The sequence below is a fragment of the Ilyonectria robusta genome (genome assembly GCF_021365365.1).
Source record: "Ilyonectria robusta strain PMI_751 chromosome Unknown BGZ61scaffold_5, whole genome shotgun sequence".
Taxonomy (NCBI): Eukaryota; Fungi; Ascomycota; class Sordariomycetes; order Hypocreales; family Nectriaceae; genus Ilyonectria; species Ilyonectria robusta.
Genome location: NW_025764439.1, coordinates 309,393 through 333,214, shown reverse-complemented (window position 1 = coordinate 333,214; position 23,822 = coordinate 309,393). Strand labels below are relative to the sequence as shown.

At 52.1% G+C, this 23,822-nt stretch overlaps 8 protein-coding genes across 8 annotated transcripts; 4 read left to right on the top strand and 4 right to left on the bottom strand.

The window, feature by feature from the left end:
* Window positions 1-501: 501 nt before the first annotated feature.
* Window positions 502-1,959, bottom strand: BGZ61DRAFT_474917 (uncharacterized protein; the record flags this gene model as incomplete). Its single annotated transcript, XM_046248621.1, has 4 exons — window positions 502-848; window positions 989-1,330; window positions 1,406-1,486; window positions 1,950-1,959. The coding sequence occupies 4 exons, from the start codon at window positions 1,957-1,959 to the stop codon at window positions 502-504; spliced, it is 780 nt and encodes a 259-aa protein (XP_046107302.1).
* A 2,142-nt stretch (window positions 1,960-4,101) lies between these two features.
* On the top strand, window positions 4,102-5,134 carry BGZ61DRAFT_345823 (uncharacterized protein; the record flags this gene model as incomplete). The annotated part of the gene is made up of 2 exons (XM_046239824.1): window positions 4,102-4,185; window positions 4,238-5,134. The coding sequence occupies 2 exons, from the start codon at window positions 4,102-4,104 to the stop codon at window positions 5,132-5,134; spliced, it is 981 nt and encodes a 326-aa protein (XP_046107301.1).
* Window positions 5,135-5,669: 535 nt separating this feature from the next.
* On the bottom strand, window positions 5,670-7,058 carry BGZ61DRAFT_414915 (cytochrome oxidase c assembly-domain-containing protein). Its single transcript, XM_046243337.1, has 2 exons — window positions 6,600-7,058; window positions 5,670-6,501 (listed from the first exon to the last, which is right to left on the bottom strand). Exons 1-2 carry the CDS (start codon window positions 6,877-6,879, stop codon window positions 5,939-5,941), a joined length of 843 nt encoding a protein of 280 aa, XP_046107300.1. The 5' UTR covers window positions 6,880-7,058; the 3' UTR covers window positions 5,670-5,938.
* An 800-nt stretch (window positions 7,059-7,858) lies between these two features.
* BGZ61DRAFT_529502 (ribosomal protein L13e) lies at window positions 7,859-9,593 on the top strand (the record flags this gene model as incomplete). The annotated part of the gene is made up of 5 exons (XM_046253412.1): window positions 7,859-7,882; window positions 8,740-8,773; window positions 8,833-8,879; window positions 8,951-9,109; window positions 9,198-9,593. 5 exons carry the CDS (start codon window positions 7,859-7,861, stop codon window positions 9,591-9,593), a joined length of 660 nt encoding a protein of 219 aa, XP_046107299.1.
* A 117-nt stretch (window positions 9,594-9,710) lies between these two features.
* On the bottom strand, window positions 9,711-12,027 carry BGZ61DRAFT_178780 (armadillo-type protein). Its single transcript, XM_046237664.1, has 2 exons — window positions 11,615-12,027; window positions 9,711-11,555 (listed from the first exon to the last, which is right to left on the bottom strand). The coding sequence occupies exons 1-2, from the start codon at window positions 11,811-11,813 to the stop codon at window positions 9,940-9,942; spliced, it is 1,815 nt and encodes a 604-aa protein (XP_046107298.1). The 5' UTR covers window positions 11,814-12,027; the 3' UTR covers window positions 9,711-9,939.
* Window positions 12,028-17,209: 5,182 nt separating this feature from the next.
* On the top strand, window positions 17,210-18,560 carry BGZ61DRAFT_446077 (uncharacterized protein). Its single transcript, XM_046245175.1, has one exon. The coding sequence runs from the start codon at window positions 17,228-17,230 to the stop codon at window positions 18,530-18,532; it is 1,305 nt and encodes a 434-aa protein (XP_046107297.1). The 5' UTR covers window positions 17,210-17,227; the 3' UTR covers window positions 18,533-18,560.
* A 2,343-nt stretch (window positions 18,561-20,903) lies between these two features.
* Window positions 20,904-21,997, top strand: BGZ61DRAFT_446070 (Pam16-domain-containing protein). The gene is made up of 2 exons (XM_046245174.1): window positions 20,904-21,041; window positions 21,149-21,997. The coding sequence occupies exons 1-2, from the start codon at window positions 21,039-21,041 to the stop codon at window positions 21,563-21,565; spliced, it is 420 nt and encodes a 139-aa protein (XP_046107296.1). The 5' UTR covers window positions 20,904-21,038; the 3' UTR covers window positions 21,566-21,997.
* Window positions 21,998-22,295: 298 nt separating this feature from the next.
* Window positions 22,296-23,525, bottom strand: BGZ61DRAFT_474909 (uncharacterized protein; the record flags this gene model as incomplete). Its single annotated transcript, XM_046248620.1, has 2 exons — window positions 22,296-23,340; window positions 23,395-23,525. The coding sequence occupies 2 exons, from the start codon at window positions 23,523-23,525 to the stop codon at window positions 22,296-22,298; spliced, it is 1,176 nt and encodes a 391-aa protein (XP_046107295.1).
* Window positions 23,526-23,822: the final 297 nt, after the last annotated feature.

Sequence of the window (23,822 nt, the reverse complement as noted above, 5' to 3'; positions counted from 1 at the left end):
CTGTCCATCCTCATTTATTAAATTTTATTGTATTTTATTGTATTATTTTATTTTATTATTTTATATTATTGTATCATTTATTGTATTATTTTATTATATCATTTTATCATATCATTATTGTACTGCGTTGTATTAAATTTTACCTTATTTACGCTTTTAGTCTAAGTTTACACTACCAAGTGCACAAATTAAGCTGATGCTTAAGTCTTGGGGGCTTCAGTTGGAATCCGCCCCCTAGCCTCTAGGTTGAACACATCAAGTACGACAAACGCCAAATTCGCCGATTAAATTAACGGCAGGGATGCATTTCACCTTACAGGTCGACATTATCAAGCAGTGACGTCGGAGTCCGAGTCAATAATCACGAGAGCATTGGCGGTGCTCTTGCTGGTCAAGGGTCTATCGCACACATGTTAGCTCACTCGTTTTCCAACCATGGCCATAGGGTCAGCATCAGTGCTACCTCGATACCGCTTAGGCAGCCTTGATGGGAAAGTTCTGCTAGAGTATTAGTCTGGAGTTCTTGGCCTCTTGTCCCAAGGGGGGGCTCGGAGACCGATCTCGCTTCCTTGATCGGCCTCGCATCTCCGCCTCCGTCTCCCAGTCATCACCCTCTTCGTCTTCCGAGTCCACCGAGCTCCAATCACTCTCTTTTGAATCAGCCCCAGTAAAGTCCTCGTCGTTGGGGTCCGGCAGTCGCGATCGCTTCTTAGGGCTCCCGCTTTGAGCCCTTGCCTTACCGAAGAGCGTCCTGCACCGATCCGCACTGACATTTAAGACACACTTGTCGTTCCCGCTTCCGAGATAAGGACAAGCTTCCGGTTGGTGTTCTGCATGAGGAACACACTCTTGGCGAAGATAGCAAGCGCAAACCTACACAGCAGAAATATGGTGGGCACGCCGGCGAGCTCTTGGATCCCCAGGTTGTGATAGTTGTCCGTGAGCTCGGCTGTCGCGGTATCCTAGACGAAGTGGACAAGCCACTGACCACCTTTAGGGACAATAGTAAACAAGTGGCTATCCCACAGGCGATGAAGATCAGTTCGTAGGCGGATCATGTTATCGGGACACGTTGTTGATTGAGAGTCCCCTGCCCGCGCCGTGTACTGCAACATGAGGTTGCGCTCCCACCAGGCTTCATGCGCCATTGGTATAATGTGTGCGTTGTCAAGAGCTTCGGCGGAGGACGTGATGCGGCAAGTGGGGTTGCGGATGCGGATGTCGAGAGTCGTTGAACGGTGAGCTGGAGCTGAAGCCCATGACGACGGGATATTTCTAGGGTCCGGGCATGAGAAGTCATCAAATGACGGGACAACGGCGTACTGGTCATCTGGTGGGTTCTCAGTCAGTCAGCCGGAGGGAATAATGCCACCCAACACGAGCAACGGGGAGTCCAGAAACATACCGCCCTGGATGCAGAAATAGTATGATTCCTCCATCAAGATGTCATCCGGGCCTTGTTCAATCGCGGGGTCATCGCGGCTCACTGATAAAAAGTCATGCCACGATGCATTCGCGAGAATTGCACCTGTCTGTCGGCCTTTGGCGGTCCGAACGCAGACCGTGGAGGCTTTATTTCAAGTGACGGCATAAGGATCAGGTGAACACGGGGGTGAATTTCCGATGGCGGAGAGAAATGCGGCGCGTCGCGGAACCAGTTTGAAATGCACGTCATTGTCAGTCGGGTGCAATAAGTATCAATACAAATCCGCAAGAAGAGCCGCTAAACTATATTGGGATATGACCCACTAGCAGCTCAACAGTTAGGGTTCTGGCTAAGGTACGTAAGTATAGTATATCATTTCCTAAATTTAATAAAATTCGTTCTCTATGTATGTACAATAAACTTAATAAGTACTCAGTTTATATTTATTATATGAATATTATGCCTTTTGAATAAGTAGATGATGCGACAAAAACACTCTAGCTATATTACCTAAACGACCTACCGCAGTACATTAAGCTCCCCGTACCGAGCTAGAGCAGACACGAGCCCACTCATTCATCTGATCATATTGGTCACACTATGTACTGCCAAGTTGCCATTTATGCAGCACGCACTCGATTGCGAGTCGAAGTCATGATGCGCCGTGTTCACTGAGAAACTCGTATTGACACCATATTTGTGTCACCGTACAGCTCGCCTACGTGTCAATACAAGAAACGCACAGGGAAGGGAGCATCGCCACCAACAATGTATCTAAATGACCTCGATTTAGACTGCGAGGCTCGGCTGGTTCGCCTTTTTTTGGGTTGGAGTTTGTCGCGGAAACTACCCTACACCTAAAGAGGGTTTTCGTTGGATGGTGGAACCGGGGAACTCTACCAGAGCCAATAGACGTTGGCGATTGATCCAGCGTCGCAGTCCCCGCGGCGTGTCAAGTCCCAAACAGTTCTCGCAGAGTCGTCTTTTGATACAGCGAAACACGACTGAAACCCATCCCAGAAGACAACCCCCGCATCGGGAACTCGAGGACAGCGAGTCTGGACTGGTCGAGCCCGAGTCCCGAGTCCCGTCCCCCTCTCATGACGTTGCTTACGATGTCGTACGCAGCACGCAGGTAAATCCTTCGGCGGGTCCCGAGGACCGGGGCCGTGGTCGTGGTCTTGGCCCGTGAGGCCCTTGCGTGTTGTTCGCTCGCCGGCAAGCCCGCCTTCACGACGCCCGAGGAACCCGTGACTCTCGGGGATGGGGGAGAGGGAGGGCCTGTCAGAGATGACAATTACAGTGGCGAGATTCGTATCATGGGCGGTACGCAGGGCAGGCATTACGTGCCTACCGTGTAGTACTACGCAGTAGCTGTTTAACATGCAGTCTCTAAAACCCGGGCAATCAAAATACACTGCCTGTTTGAGACGTGCCGCGGGTTTATGTGCGTGTGCGTGTGCGTGCGTGTGGTGTGGTTGGGTGCGTGGTGTGTGGCGGCCCACCATGACGGTTCCCCCCTCAGTTCTCGGGCCAGCCTTGTCCATCCGCTACGACGTCGGCCAACACAATCAATCACCACTATTGACAACTTCACACCACCACCAACCCCCTTTTCTCATTGCTTCATTCCTTACCAAGGCACCTAATTGACGGCCTCTCGCGTGGCTGTCCCCATTGTCTGTTGATTCACTCCACTGTGCGGTCTTTTCACCATCGTTAATAATTCGCCCCCTTCTTTCTTTGTTCGCATCCTCCCAGGCTGTGCTTGGTGGGCGGTGCTGCATCTTCAAGCTCTCTTTTCACTTCCCTCGCTGCATCGTTCAATACGCACGCTTTAATCTTCCCGCCACAAGTTTTTCCCTTCGAGTCCTAGACCGTCATTGATTCTGCAGCCCATCTCGGTTTCTTACTGGCTTTGAAACCAACATCTCACCTGCGTCCCGACCACCCCGTTGTCTTTTCTTTTGTCGTCTGCCCCAGCTTCAGCAGGGCCGCCACCAACGCCGCCGCACACCAACCAGACCCTGTTGCAGTGCGTCGTAGTGCACCTGTCGCAGCACACCCGCAGCTGACTACGCAGCACCTTACACTTGCTGCAGGCACCGCACTCAGCCCCCTCACAGCTCTGGCCCACTATCACGGCACTATCGCGTATCGCCCGCCACTAGTCCAGGCGTCTTTCCAACCCTCTACTTGGCAGAGGTAGGTAGTACCGCCTGGCCGAACACGGCGCCCGCCTACCTGAGGTTCCTTCCCTACCAGGTACTGACCTCCTCCCTCGCTCACGCTGCGACTCGACCAGCTGCCTCCCCCCCTTCTTCCTTCGCATTCACACTCACATTCACACTCTTTGCTTGTCTTTATCAGCATCAACATCATCGTCATCATTCAATTAGCCCGGGTTCCGTTGCTGGGAGACATCTGCACGCACTACGGCGCAAGTCACCTGCGGATAAGACCCTCTCCCCCACTCCAACCACCCGGAGAGACAACGGACGAGACGGTCCCTCCATTGTCGGTTGCTGCTCCACCCGCATCAACACCCGGACCAGACGACAACTCCCAATCCTTTCGCTCACCAGCTCAGTCGTTCTCTTCCTGCAACCATTCCTCCCACAGGGGCAACCCAAACAGCCCGCAACATGTTTGTCACGCCTCATCATTCGGAGGCCATGTCCGAGGCCCAGCGGAAGCGTGCTCGAGAGGAGGAGGAGGATACCGGCCATGGCTCCATGAGCTTTGGCGAACACCGAAACGTGAGTTCCACCTCCCACCTGGCGTCGAGTTCCAATGCTAACCGTCACCTAGAAACGAATCCAGTGTCTCCCTCTCCGAACCTCCCCGCGAGCCTCTCAGCAATGGCTGCCTTCATCGTCCATGACCCCCCAGAACTCCGACTCGGATGACCTACCTCCCCAATCCCACTTCTCGCCATGGTCTTCGTCGATGGGAATGTCCTCCCAACCCGGAAATGATGCCGAGATGGACATGATGGACACAGCCTCTTCCCAGGGGCGGCACCATCATACCAACTCCACCGGTTCACAGTCCGATAACGCCAACGGTCGACTGCCCACCCCGATCCAACCCAGCTTCGCTGCTCAGGTTAGAGGCCAGCAATGCGAATGGGCTGGCCCGGGACCGGCTGTGACGAGCCTCAACGGCCTTGTCAATCTCGGCCATCAACAGACTGGCTTTTCCGACGACCAATGTGTTCCCCGCACCGTGGCTGCCTCTAGCGCCTGGCAGGCTGTTCAAAACAACCGACGCCTGCCTTCTCCTATTTCCGAGGGTGACGACTCCATGTCGAGTCAAGCTATCGCCTCCCCCGGAATGGGCGGTGACATGGGCATCCCCGCTCACCAAACGAATGGTCTCGAGTATGTTGCGCCCCAGCCATCGCCCCCGCATGCGATGGAGCATCCCAACGCTATGATGGATATTGAATCTCAGTCTCCGCCACGAACTGCCGACGGCGAGGAGGATCCGACAACACCTTCTCCCAACCGGAGAGGCCATACTCGCAGTCGGCACACCGTCAACAACTGGACTTGGCAGCCAGGGATGAAAAAGAGCTTTAGCATTGGATATCGGGTCGACTGTGAGAAATGTCGACTTAAGGTGCCAGGGCACTTCAACCACATCATCATCTCCCAGGGGAGCGAGACGACGATCCTGGACCCCAAAGACCATGCAACGCTGTAGGAAAGTGCAGTGAGGCCCCTGAACTGGGCAGAAAATCGATGCGAGATGATAAGCTTCCGGCCGAAGGTTCAAAGCCCTTATACGCCTAGACTCGCAGAACCCGGATGCGGCGGGCTATTTGGGGAGGAACTCCAATATGACGCCCCCAACAATGTGGCTGATAGACCCAGTGTGTGGTCGGCGTGGAAAGCTCAGAGAATGGAAGTTGATCGAGATATCCGTGGCAGGTTGCACGGGGGATCCGAGCGGAGTACTACGGATTGGAATTGTGTTTTAGGGAACGGATTCTTTGCTGGATGCAATTGAGAATGGACCACGGACATCGCGTTTACCCTTTTCTTTGTCATATCGGGGCGTCGTTCAGGAGTAAGCGGGTTTTCAGATAGCGCTTGCTAATACCAGGGTATACTATATATAACAACACGGAATAGGGGAAAGGTCTAGGATCGAGTAGGTCGACCTAGGAGACCGTCTGGGTATAGACGGCTGAATCAATGGCGACTATAATCAGCGTCAACCTTTCAAGCATTTTTGACATGGTCCTGCTACACGTGAGGACATGACCCCTGAAGATGCATCAAACGCGACGTAAGAGAACATGACCCATGACTACCGTGTTTCAATCGCTTGGTATTTTAATAGGTAAGGTAAAGTAGGGCTTGGTTTCCCCATGGTGATACATACAAGATGGTACCCCGACGCCGTCTAATGCACTGCCAATCTACACAGTATGATACACTCTTTTCGCCCGGAACACGTACATCTTGTTTCCATCATGTCGTCTCATTCCCCGTCGTCATCCGCTCACCAAAACCTCCACCAAGACTTCTGGCTGGGCGCCGCCTCTAGGCCTAGCTGGTCCAGGCTGCCGCCCGTCCGCTGGTTCTCCTTCTCCTTCTCCCAGGCGCCCCGGGCCTTGTTCTCAATCGAGCGGACCAGGTCGCTCTCGCGCACACCCGTCGAGTCGTCCTCCTCGCACAGGCTCTCGTAGCCCAATCGCTCCTGGGACGAGCCGACCTCCTCGCCCTGCTCCCCGCGGCCGAGCATGCTGGAGAAGATGCCCATGACGCCCTTGCCTTCCTTCTTGGGGCCGTCGGAGCCGGCGAAGTTCTCCTCAAAGTGAGTGCGGGTTGTGGGCGCGGCGAGCAGGGGCGGCAGCTTGACGCCCCTCTCCTCAGCCTCGCGGTTGGCTTCCTCGACGAGCAAGATCTGCTCCTCGGTGGCCTCGCCCTTGAGGTATGCCAGGCGGGCGCTGGCAAGCTCGTCGGCCTCGAGCTTCTTCTGGGCCTCGACCCATTCGGCGCGGCGGGCGCGGTTGTATCGGAGCATGTCCCATACCGAGTAGACACTGACTACACCGGCAACGGCTGCGAGGGTGGTGTTAGAACGTCGAGCTCCATTTAAATATCCAGACACGGCATATCCGGAAACGAGCTTCACAAAGCCCAAGGACGCATAAACGTACCCGTGAATATCACAATGCCTCCAACGGTCCACCGGTGCGCAACGTCGAGGAAGCGCCTCGAGCCGTCAATAAACCTGTCTATCTTGCTGATCTGGGCCTTCTGGGCAGCGAGATGCGCGTGCCGTAGGCGACGCACTCGCTGCTCGGGCGACTCGCCGGGGATGCGTGGTGTCTTGGGAGCGGCGGCGGACCCGCCGACCGACTTTGAGGTTGCGTGGGGGATGGTGGACGTGAAGCGGGTTGCGTCCTTGACGCTGCGGGGCCCGATTTTGGACGCCATGGCGGGAGTTGCGAAGAGGCGGCTGCGTCTCCGGCTTGTTGTGGCGATCTTCGAGGGGAGGGAGGGAGGGAGGAGGAGGAGGAGGGCGGGTGAATTGGGTGGATTGCGCTCGATCGGAGGTTGGCGGATGGCGGGTTTGCGGGCTTCGTGGGAGGGAGTTCGGGATGCGAAGGAAGTGGTGTCATGAGATTTTTGCTGGACAGGGTGGTGAGGGAGCCGTTGGAGGGCCGAATTGCGGGTCTGTGATTGGCGCGGCGAAGCTTCGGGCCAGAGGAGCTGTGTGTTTGTTCCTTGTGGATGGCGAATCACTGCTGGAACGGGAATTGAGAACGGGGATGGGAGCTGTAATGTGAGGCTGATGTTTACTGGGACGAGGAGGTGTTCGGATTGAGTGAGATGTGGTGATTTATTTGCGTGGTCGAGTAAGACGACGAGACAATCGCTTCGGGACGACATGAAGAGGCGGTTGACTGGGAATTTACGAGGGTACGTGAACATGGCTCCATGAGTGCGGGTTCATGCAGCTCAGCATCAGGGCTGAGATGGAATTCAAGTCAGGTATGAGATTGAAGAGGGATTGATCTTGTGGAGGTACTGATTCGCATGCGCAACACTTCGTTCCATTGTCAATTGGGCTAACCTCAGCTCGCTGCTCGGCATCTCGGTCGTCGCATCACCAGCACGAATGCGCGACAGGCGGCAAGACTCTGTGAGCGTCCTCAGTGCTAATAGGACATTGATGGCCAGGGACGTCTCCTCGTGACATGGCTCGGGCTGCTCTTCGACGCATCAAGTGCCAATCCTGCCTTCGTCAACCATCTACAGAAACGTCTTCTTCATGCCGTCGCGTAAAGCGACGTTCACAATGAAAACAGGTGGTAAATCAAAAATTCCGGGACCCATGACCCCGAAGGGCAATGAAGTATGGAGCGACGCCGCGATGTGCAATGCAGGCCCTCCACGCTGAACCCCCTCAATCATGAGCGAGGGAATCCCTCCCAAGGTAAGTATGAAGAAAGGAAAAGAAGAAAAAGCCCAAAATGTCGGGGGCGAGGCGGGACTTTATACCTTTGGAGAGGGCTGTCACCCTGAGGCAGCTGTCGCCTTGCGCCTGTGTTCTCAGGCTTCAAGGTTCGGGCCAGGAACAAAGCGAAATTTGAAGGCGCGCCCGGCAAGTCCCCACTCTTGTTGGCCATTCACGAGCGCTTGAAATCATCCAGGTTGTGCTTTCATAATATTGAGACATTGAGCCGGTTGAAGACCTTATGCAAATATGTGATGATGACTGCCATTCGAAGCTCAGGCCAAGAGCGTCATAACATGACGATGGAAGCCATCACCACAGGCTTGTCTGCGAGACCAAAATAACCATCCAATCGGCATGAGCTGTTGCGTGGCCAATTAATATTTTGAGGAAAGTAGGACCTGTGAAACTTCAAAGCTGGCACAATAGAGCATATTTTTGTGACGGTTCGGTGCATGGTCGCTCTCATTCCAGTCAAGCCGTGTCAATTGAGTGCCCCTCGTGGTTAGCTGCACACAGGCCCTGACGCCAGGCCTGAATAAGGCCCCAAGGCTGCAAGACCAAAGGCCCACACAAAAGACGAAGCGAAAACACGTGACGCACACCAATTCTCGCGCCCACGGGCAAACCCCACCAAGTACGTACCAAGTGTAGGGCTCGAAAACCCTTCCAGGAATTTGACAAGCCTCAACCCTCCGAAATTTCAACGTCTCACGACCCGACCATCGACAACCGGAGCCCGTTGATCGCAAGCAGTCAAAATGGTATGGCCTCCACGCCCAATGCGATGCACCGCAATGCGGTAGACGACATGTACTGACCTGCTCCCTCTCCAGGCGATCAAGCACAACCAGAAGCTCATTAACAACCGTGAGCAACCACCACTGCCGAGCGACGACTTCGCAAATAGCGACTGACAACTCTCACAGATTTCCGCAAGGATTGGCAGCGCCGGGTTCGAACCCACTTCGACCAGGTACGACAGAAACCCGACGGAATTTGGCCTCGCCGTGCCGTCTTGAATTCGCGATATTAACATGTGTGCAGCCCGGTGCCAAGTCGCGGAGACGCACTGCTCGTCAGGTCAAGGCCGCCGCTCTGGCTCCTCGCCCTGTCGACAAGCTCCGACCCGTTGTGCGATGCCCTACTCTTAAGTACAACCGACGAGTCCGTGCCGGCCGCGGTTTCACCCTGGCTGAGCTCAAGGTACGATTCAAGCCCTAGACCCTCCAGTCCGACCTGTGGGGGGTTTGCGCGAGCGATGGGATTTTTGTGTGACTAACAACGACCACAGGAGGCTGGTATCCCCAAGGCCTTTGCTCCCACCATCGGCATCTCCGTCGACTCCCGCCGCCAGAACCTGAGCGAGGAGTCCCTGGCCACCAACGTTGCCCGCCTCAAGGCCTACCAGGAGCGCCTGATCCTCCTCCCCCGCCGATCCAACGCCCCCAAGAAGGGAGACACCAAGACCGACGTCTCCGCTATCGAGAAGGCTTCCCTCCTCTCCGCTGCCTTCCCTATTGCTCCCACCGACATCGCTTTCAAGGAGATCAAGAAGAGCGAGATGCCCGCCGCCATCGAGGCCGGTGCTTACCGAACCCTGCGTGTCGCCCGCAGCAACGCCCGATACCAGGGTGCTCGGGAGAAGCGTGTGCGGGATGCGGCCGATGCCGAGGCTGCCAAGAAATAAACTTTCAAAAAGGGAACTGGTGTTTGAGGGTTTTGCTCTTTGCGTCTCTAAGGGAGGAGCAACGACGGTTCGAGGCTCTGATGAAATGCTTGTCCGGGTTTGGAGGGAGATACTCTAGGTCCAGCTCAAAGAATTTATTGCATGATCACCGGCTTTGCGCTGTAATCGTTTGGTCAATGGAGGCATTCCTTGAACATGGTGTGCATCTACGATGGTTGACATGATTGGGGTTGCGTAAAAGTAGAATTTCATTGATGCTCGTCTATTACCTGTTCCACTCTTGCTTTTGCTGTCGGGTACAATGCTAGATTCTAATCGTGTCTTAGCATCATCCGCATTTGCTAGTTCAACTGCCCTGGGCTTTCTCTCGGCTGATCATCTCTGTCCCACGTCTAATCAAATCCTTCAAAAGACCAAGTTGAGCCGATGTCAACACACTGCCCGAGTTTTTGACAATCTCCGTACACAGCACCAAGCAATTCTCTCGATCCACCCTGGCCATATTTGCCTGCTGCTTGGGATCAACCTGCTGGGGCTCTAGCCCAAGGCCCTCCGTAATGGCTGCGGTATCAGACCCAGCCACGGATGCGACATTTTCGATCTGCTTGGTTTGCTCATCGCTGTTGGCGGCTAAAGCTTGGCCGGTAACAGCGTGAGCGAGGGCTTCAGTGGCCCCCGCGACAATCAACGTGTTGGCGACGACGCTGGCGCCATCTTTGGTGCGGGACATGAGGGCGAACACAAACCAAGCCTCGGACCGTAGGATGGGCCACTTCTGCTGGGTGACGAGAAACGAGAGCGCCTTGGACAGGTCGTGTTTCTGGTAGAACAGGCTTCTCATCTGGCTCTCTTTCTCATCGCTGGAGCTGCTCTCTACCCCAGCCGGCAGGGGCTCCTTTGGTTCGAAGACGTATCCATCTTGCGAGGGATCCCACTCTGGCAACAATGGGAGTACAGGGGTTGTGTGCAAAACTCGACACACTGAAGCGATGCAGCGCGCTGCCTCCAGTTTCGTGGGCTCGGCATCGGAACGACTAAGCAGGGAGAGGATGTCGTGGACGCTCGTGTGCTCGTTCGACTGCTCTGACGGGTCGGCCTTTCGGGGCGCGCAGATGAGGCGGACGTTTGGCGGGCAGTTGACGAGGAGCAGGCGAGTGAGCGACACGGCGGCGAACGGGACCTGCGGAAGAGTGTCTAGGGTGAGGATCCGCGGGACTCGTGTGACCTCCAGCAACTCGCCGAGCAGCGGCTTGTTCAAGGCCGGGATGGCGAGGTTCTTCAGGAACGAGAGCATAGAATGCAGCCGCTGGGTGTCGGTGATGGCGGGGTTGGAAAGGAGGTCGATGAGAGGACGGTGGGCTTGGTGAGTCTGAACGAGAGCCAGGCAGACCTCATCGGAGCGGGCGAGGTTTCCGAGCGCGAGACAGGCGGCGGACTGTAGCCGAGGGTTTGCTCCTTGCAGCCAGGCCAGGAGTGATTGTGGCACTGAGCTGTCGAGGGGGTAGTAAGTGGCAAACGAGTCGTTGCCAGAGAGATCGGCGAGCGTGGTGAGCAGAGCTGTGCACATTCGCTTCAACAGTCCTGCCGTCTCCGGATCGTCCATCTCCTCAGGGCTAAAGGCCGTGTGCGCATGATAGAACGCCGTCATAAACACGTCCATCTGCTGGCTTGTGAGGAAGCTAGCCTGGAACGACTCATTGGCGAGGTAGCTTGCGGCTGTGGAAACGAGGGCCATGAAGTCGTCCACGTCGTCCTTTGCCGGTGCATTTGTGGCTAGCGTCAGGAGGACCTGGACGGTGAGCGGGCTGGCCACGGCGGCCTCGCCATCTTGGGCGATGAGGAGGGCGAGGATCTTGCAGAAGTAGGTGAGGAGCGGGGCGTAGCGCGGGAGGTTCGGGGAGCCGAGGAGAGAGATGAGCTGGGTGTTGAGGCCAGACTGCGAGGCAAGTTTCTGAGCAGGTTCTGCTTGAGTCAGTACTTGATCGTGCCTTTTTGTAGCTGAGAATGGGTATGGCGCTTACCGTAGTCGACGAGGATGTTGAACAACACGGGGATGGCGTAGGGGACGAGATCCTCGTCCTGGAGTTGGCGCATGATGGAGGCGAGATGGTTGCCGTCGACTACACGAGCACGGTTCTCATCTGTGTCTGCGCACGAGTTGCCAACAATGCGCAGAGTATGGACTTTGACGCCATGGCTCACGCCCTCAGCCGCGAGCATCTCGAGGAAGAAGTTGAGGATGCCCGATTCCCCATACGGGAGGCGCCAGGCGACTGCGTTGAGTTAGTGTGCGTCCCTCTTGGAATAAAAGAACCAGGACACGAGAGCAACCATATCATGTGGTAGCTTGGCGATGAGAGGCCCGCTGCCCACAGACATGCGAAAAATTGAGACACCATGGCAGGGTGGGGAGAAAGTGACAAGTTCTGGTAACTCACCATCTCGACCTCCATCACCAAGGTTCTTAGCCATGGCTTCTAATTGCTCCGGATTCTGCTGCGTAGCCTCTCGACAACTGTCCAAGACAGCAGCCAAAGCCTCCGTTCTTTGCTGGCGAGCTCCGTCGGGCTGAGGAGTCTCGTCATAGGCATCTGGCGACAGTCCGCTGCCCTCTCGCTGGAGCAGAGCAGCGACATCTTCGGGGCTCATGGCCATGATTCCGTGTGTTTAAAGGGCGGCTTGTCGCGAGATTCGGGGCTGAAGATGGTGCTCTCTCTATCTCGGCCCAAACGGACTGGGTTGTGTTGGGAGTCTTAGTCAGGGCTGGACCTTTCGTAGTCCTAGACGCCGAAGGCTCCGTAGGACGCAAGGGGTTAATACGAGGTGTCCTTTGCTGCCTCCCAAGGGATCTGAGAGGGTGCTTGAAACAATGACAGCTGAACAAAGTCGAACCTCTTCGGGACACGAGTTGACATGCTGACGAGTCCAATCACCGCCTTACCCTACGGCGGGGGGTTCTCAATTGAACGTGGTGGGGTATTCTCGGTGAGTCCCAGGTGAAGGCCGAGGTGGGACACCTATCAGTGAACGGCCGATCCTTCGGCAATCGCCACCTCCGCACCCAAATATCATTCAACTGTTCTCTCGATAGGCTTGCAAGAACAATCTCGCACTGCGATCACTGGTTTGCGTTGTATTGAAGGCAGCCTCTACATGGTGTTCTGGGTCGAAGACAAAAGCCGGGCGATGTGTTGTATCCGCATCTGTGACTCATGGACATGTCTTTCCCGCGCTCTATCCTACATAAGTGACAAGTTGTGGCAAAACAGTCATCAAATCGGGGGGCTGGCGCAACGGTAGCGCGGTAAGTTTATCTACATAATTGGTTGAAAATCCATGTCTAATAACCACACAGTTAGATTCCAGTTCGGGAAGTCCTAAAGGCTACCGGTTCAAATCCGGTGTCCCTCACATTCTTTTTTTGCCTTTTCTCATGATTTCCCTTTTCCCTGGCATAAATGTCCTCCTTTTTCTGATCGATACTATCAAGCCAGGGGGGCTGGCGCAACGGTAGCGCGGTATGTCTATCCTCCTGATTAATATCTTGAATGTCTAAGTCTAATAATCCCTCAGTTAGATTCCAGCTAGGAATGTCCTAAAGGTTAAGAGTTCAAATCTCTTGTCCCTCATTCTCATTTTTTGCCGTTTGTAATTATTTTCTCCTTTGCAAATATGACTCCCTTTCCTTCACGGCGTAACATCGTTAGCTGGGGGGCTGGCGCAACGGTAGCGCGGTAAGTTCACCCATGTAATGAGTTGATAGCCTGAGTCTAACAACTGTGCAGTTAGATTCCAGTCTGGAATGTCCTAAAGGTTAAGAGTTCAAATCTCTTGTCCCTCACTTTTTTATTGCTATTTCTAATTATTTTCCTTCCACTTTGCATATATGTTCCCCTTTCGTCTGACAATAACCGTTCCTTGCCATTTGCACTGCCCTTTCTTTTCCATTGAAGACCCTCTCTATGCCAGAGGTGGGGATCAATCGTACATGTCCATTTGCCAAATTATGAATGCTGGGTCCACGACGAGCAAATGCCTCATATACAACTATCTATTCAGACGAGAAGCTCTAGACGGGCTCTGACATTATCCGTCAGACATCCTAAGGATCCATGAGGAGTTCACATTTGAACTCAGAAAGAATATGGGCACAGCTGTTGACGTGATTTGGGGAAAGTGTGTTCGGTACAGGATGCTTCCAACTCTTCGCCTGGAACCGTTCGATCTCTGGGGAGATTTTGAACACGTCAAGCTTTGGCTTGAATGGGATGAATATCCCCTTTCATCACAATCTCGTTTGGAACGATTCGCGGTGTTCGTAATGCATCCCGAAGCAATGATCTTTGCCTCCCAGCCGATCAAAGGTAAAATTGAGGGCCTGAGCATTTTTACGGGATTTCGCACCGGCGAGGCACCTATGGAAAGGAGTGGGCTCGGCACAAGTCTCACAACATATAAGCACTTGCTCGGGTCACCCGAGCTTTAATCTAGGCGGAGACCCCTACCACAAGTGTAATACCCGCCGAGATTTCGCATACTGACATGAAGGGAATCACTCGTTTCCCAGGCATTGACATGCATGACGAACTGATCGACACTGTTGAAGGTTACGAGTGCTTCGGTCAATAGGATGAAATGAATACTGCGGTGAGTAAAAAATAGCCATTACATTGTGCTTTGGAATTTAATTAACCATGATAGCCTAGCTTGACCTCGACTTTCACTATCTACCCTGATGTCGATGCCACAATCGATGGCTCGCAAGGGTTGAAGTACCTGATTCCATCACTAATAGATGATGCTACGAACCTCTGCACCGCACTCGCTAATAGAGAGTTCGACGCATTTGGGAGGTCAAGCTGGGAAGACGTTTCACCAAGCCTATACAGCCCTAAAGTACGCTCACGCACCTGTCAATACCAGAGACAAGACCTATGGCCAGAAAACGCTGCGCATATAAGTCGCGACTCCTTGACGACCTATTCCCCCGATTTAAAAGGCTTGAGCCTGCACGATATGTGGCTTGTTATTTGAAAGAGGGTTGTGCCATGTGGTGCCGAGGCTTGTCGACCAAGCGGACCGACCGTGTGGGCTGTGCCTTACAATGCAAAAATCGCCTGGAGCCCTCCAGATGCGAACCTCTTGCGTCATCTTCCACAAAAGGTAGGATGGTCGGACGTCCTACTTCGGGATGGGAATAACACAGTAAAACCGCCAGCAACTGTGATATGCAGTTTCCGACGTTGCAGATGCGTAGAAAACAGTGCACTTGATACGAACCCTCGTTGAACTATTGAGTCGTCGCCACGCTATGTCTTGCGGAAGCCTAGTTGCTCTAGTTGTGATGGCAAGTCGTTTACTTGGGTGCCTCATGACCAGTCAATTTCCTGGGTCGATGCACCAGCGCTCTCCAAACTCTGGACACAGGTGAAAATGGGACAATGACCAATATAGGACCTTTTGAAAAATCCAGATTTTTACTTTCCTCGACGAAATGGAAAAGGCTAACCCTGGGGTTCGGGAAACTGTAGATCGGCGGCCTACGTCGGGTTTGGCCTTGGGATTGCAGATTGCTTGTCGCAATTGGCACCTTGAGGAATATTCCCTACATTATTCACGTTCTTTACAAACCAGGCAAAGGTAGATGTCATTCCGTTCAGTAGTAAATCTTGGGTGTGCGCCATCATTTTTAAGATTCTTTGCCGGGCTCGTCGCACCGGATGTTCGAGTTGAAGATAAGGATCTGTTAAGCTGAGCATGTACGTTTCGGTGATTAAGAGTTGACTTTGTCGCAAAGTGTTCATCCAAATCACGTGGGGGGCTGGCGCAACGGTAGCGCGGTAAGTCCACTTGTCCCTACGGTTGAATATCCCGGTCTAATAACCGCTCAGTTAGATTCCAGCTTGGAATGTCCTAAAGGTTAAGAGTTCAAATCTCTTGTCCCTCAAATTTTTTTTAACTCCTTCTAACTACTCCTCCTCTTCTTCACTTTCTTATGATGTTCCTAAATTGTGACACGGGGGAGCCTCAATTTTTTCTTGCTGTGCACTACTTTTGATGATGTTCTCTTCTTTTGCTTTTCCACAAAAATTCCTTCCTTTCAGGCTCCCATGAACCCTTATCATCGCCTTTGATTCAGAGCAGAGCTCTGTCGTCTACTGAAGCTATTCAGTTTCTTGACAAATTTTGCCCTTTCGTGGCGCCGAGGATCAAAGCTTGGCCGTTATCGCCGCAGTCCTTCTGCGACCATCCCTACATGGAATCGGATCTTTGATTTTACCAGTGCCAAAGACCAACAAGGGCAAGCATGAAATCCTATCGACTTCTTGCCATGAACAACAACGACGCAAAAGTGGTACCCAGCCACAACGCCACAAGATCAAGATTTGAGTTGTCATGTTAGAGGCATCAACAGTAATTGACTAGGCGTTTTCTTTGAGTCAGGTGTGGAATGCAACAAGGCTGGACCCTGGCTACAGGGAGCTTTGGATGTTGCAAACCCATTGCTTGAAAGTGACCCATGGGTTCTGGGACAAATGTTCATGGAACGACTTCCTGAGACTGCCCCCTCTGTCTAGGGGCAATAATCCTTGAACTTCTAACAAAGTTCATAAAACAAACTGGCTTTGGACAAATCCCAGTAAACTTGAAAGCTGCTGCATGGTCGGACACGGTTCAGTCGTTCCTCCAAGAGCCTTTATCGGGCCGTTTCCATGAGAGCGGATGGATATCTCGTGCAGATGAGTGCCGTCCCCCTTTTCTCGCCGAAGCAGATTATCACTCTCAAGCTCAGTCTGCCAATGGGCGCCATTTGGCGCAACTGCAATTGAGCGTACAGAAATCGAGGTCAGAATACACAAATATTGTGATGGGCATACCCTCTAATACGATGGATTTACTTGGCATTGTGTCAGTGGCGAGTCTCAGCTCGAAAAACCTACCTAGACAGACGCTTGTAAGACTCCAAGGTCCCTTCCTGCTGGTGGCCCGGATCACTTAGAGCCGAGCCTATCATCCCCAGAGGATCTAAACCACACCAAAGAGTTCATTTCAGAAGTTGCAACGCGTAGTATATTTGGATGGCTACGCTCGGATGGCTACGCACTACACGAGAAGGACATATGCACGCATGAGTGGTTGGACATGGCTGAAAGTGGCGAGGAAGAGGAAACTAAGGAGGACGAAAGTGAGCCAAAGTCTTTCGCCCACGTTTCTTTATGGGTAAATGCCTTAGAACCAGAGGGAGAGGGGGATATAAAGCCTAGCCTGACACGCTAGCTGCTACTCTAAGAGACTTAATGTCTAAACAATTAGATGGGCATGCTTTTTCCCTTGTATAATTTTAATGCTACCCTTTTTGTCTTGTCTTGTGAAATTGGCTAAGCTGTCGCAGCAGCTTTTATCACGTCATTTACTCCCTTTTCCTTGTAGCTAGTGAAAGAGACACTTGATCAAGCGCTTCCCACCTCCAGTAGATGAGACGTCCTCACTTCAGTAGGCGATAGACGGAGAACCTAAATCCAGCTAATCATTTCCATCCCGCCCCCACAGGCCTCACGGCCCCCACGGGCCTACTTCAAGGACCCCTGCGACGCGACCAACAAGCAACAAGCAACCCTCTTCTCCCATCTCCCATGGAACTACGAATAGCGATGCGCCCTCGTGCGAAGCGCCCCAACTCGTTTGGAGAATGGCTGTTGCCTGCGAAACGAGCCCGATCGACGCTCTCGAGCACAAAATCATCGAGGCAAGTGTCTCCGGCCACACTGTTACGGAAAAGACAGATCGACGCCGACGACGACGACGACGAAGCACGCCAGTTGAAGCGGGCGCGGTTGACACGGCAAAACTTGGCCTTGTTCAATAAGATGGGGAAGAAGAAGGAAGCAAAGAAAGCATCGGCGTCTGCCGCCCCGGAGTCCACGATTCAGTCGTCGACAACAAGGACCACCTCGACCACCACGTCTGGTTTTGCTCTCCAGGCCGATAAGAATGGCATCTTACTACCCCTCGACTCTAACCGCCCCGAGAACCTCGAGGCCATGCGCCAAAGACTTGCCAGATTCCGTGAGACGGCTTCGCCCCCCGAGTCGGTGTACGAGCGATACGCCTACAAAGTCGGGACAGCACGTAACGAATCGACCATGGTCGTCGAAATGGCACCGCTGTTGAAGGAGTACGAGGACCGGGGATACGACAGGGTGTTCAACCAGGCATTTACGGCATTCCCCAAGGATGTTGGCTTCAACAATTGCCTGTCTGCTCCACAGCCCGACTTTGTTGAGGGGCTGTCCATAAGACAATACCGTCCATTTCCAGTCGACGAGCATGTCAACGGTGCGGCTCTTTATGAAGATGACCCTCATTCACTGGCATTGCCGCATGTGGCCGGGGAGTGGAAGGGACGTGGGAAAGATATGGAAGAAGCGAGAATGCAGAGCGCGTATGATGGAGCGGCTCTTGTCTACGCCCGGAACCAGGCCTTAAGTACTATGGAGAAACCTGGATCTCCCGGCCATGCAGAAGTCACGACCTTCACTACGGATGGCACCAATATCAACTTTTTTGCACACTATGCTGCTCAGTCGGAGGACGGTGTGCTTGAATACCACCAGCATCCCGTCACATCAACAAACTTGAAGAACTCTCATCAAGAGTTTAAACAGGGTCGCAGGCAGCTCAGAAATGCGCAAGACCATGCGAGGGAACAGTCGTATGCTCTCAGAGATCAGCTAAAGGAACATTGGAAGAAGCAAGGTGCGGTGGACAGCCTCGGCTCCATCGCTGAAGGAGTTGTTACTCAACCTGTGTTAGACAAGGATGCTGTCGCACCAGACGACTACGGCAAAAGTGGAATGAACACTCCGCTAATGCGTAGTGTAATGATGGCCTATACTGGATGTGACAGAGGCGCCGCCGGATATAACGAATATATATAATACTAAATAAAATAATACTAAATAAAATAATACTAAATAAAATAATACTAAATAAAATAATACTAAATAAAATAATACTAAATAAAATAATACTAAATAAAATAATACTAAATAAAATAATACTAAATAAAATAATACTAAATAAAATAATACTAAATAAAATAATACTAAATAAAATAATACTAAATAAAATAATACTAAATAAAATAATACTAATGTATATGATAAGCGAGTGGGACAAATAAGCGAGCGTGACAAAAATTCTAATCTCTAAGATTCAAACCTCATTAAAACTATAACAATACTATTAATTAATTAAAACTAATCGCTATGCTCTTCCTCAGAGGTCTCAATTATAATCTGACAGGTCCTTGCATTATGACCGGCCTTTCCACAAGTTCCACAGCGCCTTTCCCTCGGTATCGCTGACCTCCCTCGACCACCACTTCTCGACGATTCAGCCGCTACCTGCGCATCAACATCTCTCTGATCTATCTCACCCCTTCCCTCATCTACAGTTATCTTCCCTCTATTCTGTAGGCGGGTTCTTTTTGCTCTGCGCTGCTTGCTAAGAGTCTTATTTGCCTGTTGAAGGATCTGGTTCTTAGATTTTAATAATGCTATTTGATGTATTATTGCTTTTGTTCCCTTAGAAAATGACTTAAGTGCCTCAAGGATAGATGCTGGAGAGCTGCTCTGATGCCTTTTTACTTGTCTTTTAAGGTATTCAGACTGCGAACTGGCCTTAAATACTATCTTTGGGGTCTTCGAGACCCAAGGGTTAGGGAGGCCGACCTCCTCTGCAGCCGGTGTTGGAGTCCGTAGCTGCACATCAAGCTTCGATATAATATTTTCTGGGTTTAAGGGAACAAGTCCGGCCCCTTAAAAACCTCCCTTAATATTACTCCTTGTCATAGCAGCTTCGTGGGCAGCGTAGAAGGCTGGGAAGAACTCGGTCTTCGAAACGTAGGTTATAGAGCATCTGATCAATTGCTTAATTGCTCGACCATAGGCTATTTTAAGCGGCCTAAAGCACCTAATATCAAGAGGCTGGAGTAGATGAGATGAATGAGGCGGCATACAAAGCGTAACGATATCGTTCTCTTCACAATATTTCTTAAAGTCGACGGAGTGGTGACTTTCATGCCCATCGAGGATCAGAAGACGATAGCAACCGGTCAATCGATTCTTTGTGTGCCGGTTAAAGTGCTTGAGCCACTCAAGACCTATCTTATTATCGGTCCAGCCATTTTGAGTCGTAGCAATAGCCCAATTACCGGGGAGGTTGCTTTCCCGGTACCAGCTAGCGAGGTGATATTGGCCTGTAACTATGATGAACGGCGCAATCGCCCAGCCTTTCGTATTGATCGTCTGAATAACTGTAACTTATTCTCGGTTTCCAGGCTGTACTGATTTTGGATTTCTATGCCTATCTGTGCCTGTGACGACTATTCCGCTTGCAATAATACCCATCATAAAGCCGGTCTTATTAAAGTTGTAGATATCAGCTAGGTCGATACTATATTTTGCGATTGTATTCTCCACAAGCCGGAACCAATTACGAATAATAATTAGATCTTTACATTTAGCCCTCTAATAGTTATATTTACGAAAAAAACACATCTTAAGCTCTTAGTATCGCCTGATAAAGTTTGAAGTCCAGCGCTTGCCGACAGGTGATGCGTTACGGTTAGCAAGCAGTCGGTTAGCCATTTCTTTAACACTACGTAGTCGCGGAGGAAATCCTTGCGAATCCAGGTTGAGAATGAACTGAATAATGATCTGTTCCTCTAGATCAGATAGTCGGCGTAATTTTAGAATAGTATCATACGTAGAAAGAATGCCCTTCTGCCGGCGCCATAGCATCATACGACCAACTTTATAGATCTCTGCGGCGCGTCGGAGCTTTAATTTTGGGTCATTTTGAAGGGCCTGAAGGGCAAGAAGGATTCTAGCCTCAATATTTGAGTCTGATATAGTGCGTGGTTGAGAATTAATTAATCAAATGGAAATAATGTAGGTTGAGAGATTTTTGTCACGCTTGCTTGTTTGTCCTACTTGCTTATTATGTACGTTAAATAAAATAATACTAAATAAAATAATACTAAATAAAATAATATTTTTTTATTAAATTTAAAATAATAAATAGAGCAATTAAAAAATAGTTAGTATTAATTTGTAAAGCGAAACTAACCTGGCAGCTAACTGCTAACTGCTCTATTCTCAATGCCGAGTCCCCCGCCAGGTTTATAATGAATGCACACCTCGGTGAGTGGCTGATCATCGGCTAATGTGGAGTCGGCCGGTCGGATGTGTAAAATTCCGACCTCGGAATCATCCGCCAGACTGACAGGGAAAAATCGACGGGGCCAGCAGCCATTGTCAAGATCACTTCCGCTGTCGCGAACGAGGGACGCATTCACGTTGCCGTCCACAGCCTGTCAATCCTGTCCTACCGGGCACTCTACTTGAGGAAAACACCTTCTCGTCCTCTTCTTTTGTCACAATGGTACGCGCGCATGCTGTCGATTCCCAATTCTCTTCCAGTCTCGCCTCCGGCTCTCTCCGGATGCCGTCAATCTCCCTCTCTTTGACTATGCTAACTCGACACTCCAGGCGCACAAATTCGTCGTCACCGCCTTCCTCACGGGCTCCCGAATCCTCGGCCGCTCCTTTGTCGCTGCGTACAAGCAGGCCCAGGCCGCCTCGCAATACCAGCGCCACCAGGCCAAGATGGGCAACACATCCGGCGGGGTGTCGCTCGCCTCCGGCATGACTCTCGACGAGGCATGCAAGATCCTCAACGTTAAACCCCCGGCCGGCGGCAACGCCAACATCGAGGAGGTTCTCGAGCGCTACAAGAGGCTGTTCGACTCCAACGAGCCGGCTAACGGCGGCAGCTTCTACCTGCAGAGCAAGATTGTGAGGGCAAAAGAGCGGTTCGAGCGCGAGCTCGGCCCCATGCGGGAGAAGGCCGAGCAGGAGGCTGAAACCAAGGAGGGCTGGAAGCCCAAGGTCTACAAGGACCGGTAGACGGGAAACGACTCTCAACACGAACGATGACCCCGGTCGACGGTGAACCCTGGCAAAGAAGCAAATGGAATGTAGGATATGGGCCAGGGAGCACCGCACTGCACCGCATCACCACACAGGCACAAACCAGACTTGCGGGCTTTGGCTTAGAGGGGGCTCACGGCGACGAGAGTCGCAGGGGAGTTTGGAGCTTCTATGTGGGAGAGGGGGATTCTTCCGTGTATACATGTACATCTTCACTCGACTGCAGCATGGCACGGCGTTTTGGGATATCTGGGGGCGCGATGAGCCGCTGGAGGTTGGTTCTAGATGAAAAACAAAAGACGACTCGTGATGTTTTAATACAATTGTACCATATCAAGACCAACACTGGCACTGGCTGGCATTTAAGTGAAGTCCACTTCACAGGCAGATATCTTCGTGATTCTCAAGGCAGTATTTTGGAGAGCTCTATGGACAACTGGATGGAGGGGAAAATGTTTTCTCATTTGGCTCCTCATCAATGCAATGGTGTAGGGTAGCTTGCTCACCCCGGATACCCAACAAGACAAACTCTGAATGAGTTAGTCTCAACAGGAATAGTCATAAACAAACTGGACTTGCTCCTGTTGATTCCGGGGGTTTTACTATCATGGAAAGATCCAGGCTGCTGAGTAGTGAGTTGCGCCAGAGAGGTAGGTGTAAATCTCATTAAATATTGAATAGCCCATCTTCCTGCACTACTCCACAACTACGAGGCCACCCTCTTAGTAGCTCCAGTCTCGTTATTTTCCGTATTAAGCTCACTGTATCGACTCGGCGTGTATGCAGATAGAATACTCTCAATCGTACTCCTGCTCTTCCTCCCTGCCGAAGAGCCTAATGGCGAAACGCGGTACTCCTCAGGCGCACACGTACGCGGTTGTCCAACCTCACTACGTGTCAGGTCGTTCTGGGCCCCAGCAGACGCCGCGTGATCACGCTCGTCACTGCTTATATTCTCCGTACTCGTAGTACCGTGCCTTGGCGTTGTTGTCTGCAACCTCTGGCTGTCTCTCCAGCTTCTCACCGGGGAATACCCCGGTGAGAGAAGAGGAGTTGGATACGGGAATCCTACTAACTGCAAGTCAGGAGGCTGGGGGGACGCTTGGTTGCGGCGGGGGAAGACAAACCGGCAGTACAGGAGCCTGAGAGTCATGGCGACGAGTAGTAGGCCCAGGACCGCCACGACAACACCGATTGTTTCGGCCTTGGAGAGGGGTGTGCCGGATGGTGGATTTGCTGAGGTGCTTGCTGATGGCGGCGAAGTAGATGACGATGGAGGTTCCGACGAAAACTGTGCCGTCGTCAGAGGTGTACCTGGATTGAAACCAGGCATGTTGCTTCGCCAGGGATGACCGGTGTGCGATATGGTCACAGTTGTGTCCAGTTCGAACGGAGGAAGTCCACCAAGGTCTATACTGGGTAACTGGCTTGATGTGTCGAATAGATCTTGCGTAGGCATGGATCCGGTAAAATCCAGCGAGAAAGCCACTTTATCGCCCATTCGAACATTTGGACCTACAGGATCTGTCGGGACATTTGAGTGAGGCGAGGATGTGATGTCGGCGCGTGAGGAAAGGGCCTCGAGGTCGTCGACGCCGCCTTGAACATCCAGAATCCCCATAGCCTCTAGAATATGCGATGGCTCCGGATGAGTTTGGCTGGTCGTGGCACTCTCTGCTTTGCGGTTCAGAGCCTCTGCAGCATCGCGCGTCGCCATGCATTCTTCCGAACAGGTCGGCGTCTCGCCGTAGCTTTGGGGGATGGTCAGTCGAAATAAAAGTCTGAGTGCTAACATGACGACTCACATCATGTCGGAAGTGTCTCGTGGGAAGACAGCGTGCGAGCTCTCAGTAACTGAGTGCTCTGAAGAAATCGTGGACGTGGCCAAGGCTAGACCGAAGGCCTTGGCCCAACCGAGCAAGTAGACGAACAACATCTAGGTAGGAGAGATGTAGGCTCAGGATTCAGCTGGCCTCGGAAAACAAGTTCACACCGGCTGTGTGTCGACTAGGTTGAGGAGCAAACCGTCTGATGACGTGTTGGTACGCCTTGAGCACTGGTACGGAAAGTGGACAAACTTCAAAACAATATCCGGACAAAGTTTGGGAGTTGGAGATGCCTTGGATTATCTGGGGAGTATGCCGACTTATATAGATGACCTGTACCGACTGATTCATGGGCAAGTCGCATGAGATTCTTCACGACTGGAGGTGTCGACGCGGACTGCGGAGTC

What these genes read in the sequence shown, in the direction of transcription:
- BGZ61DRAFT_446077 (XM_046245175.1), top strand. Translation starts at nt 17,228, where the DNA reads ATGGAACTACGAATAGCGATGCGCCCTCGTGCGAAGCGCCCCAACTCG.
- BGZ61DRAFT_178780 (XM_046237664.1), bottom strand. Translation starts at nt 11,813, where the DNA reads ATGCTCGCGGCTGAGGGCGTGAGCCATGGCGTCAAAGTCCATACTCTG. An exon ending in CAACATCCTCGTCGACTACG is followed by an intron (nt 11,556 to 11,614) that starts GTAAGCGCCATA and finishes TGACTCAAGCAG; the next exon opens with AACCTGCTCAGAAACTTGCC.
- BGZ61DRAFT_414915 (XM_046243337.1), bottom strand. Translation starts at nt 6,879, where the DNA reads ATGGCGTCCAAAATCGGGCCCCGCAGCGTCAAGGACGCAACCCGCTTC. An exon ending in AGGCATTGTGATATTCACGG is followed by an intron (nt 6,502 to 6,599) that starts GTACGTTTATGC and finishes CCACCCTCGCAG; the next exon opens with CCGTTGCCGGTGTAGTCAGT.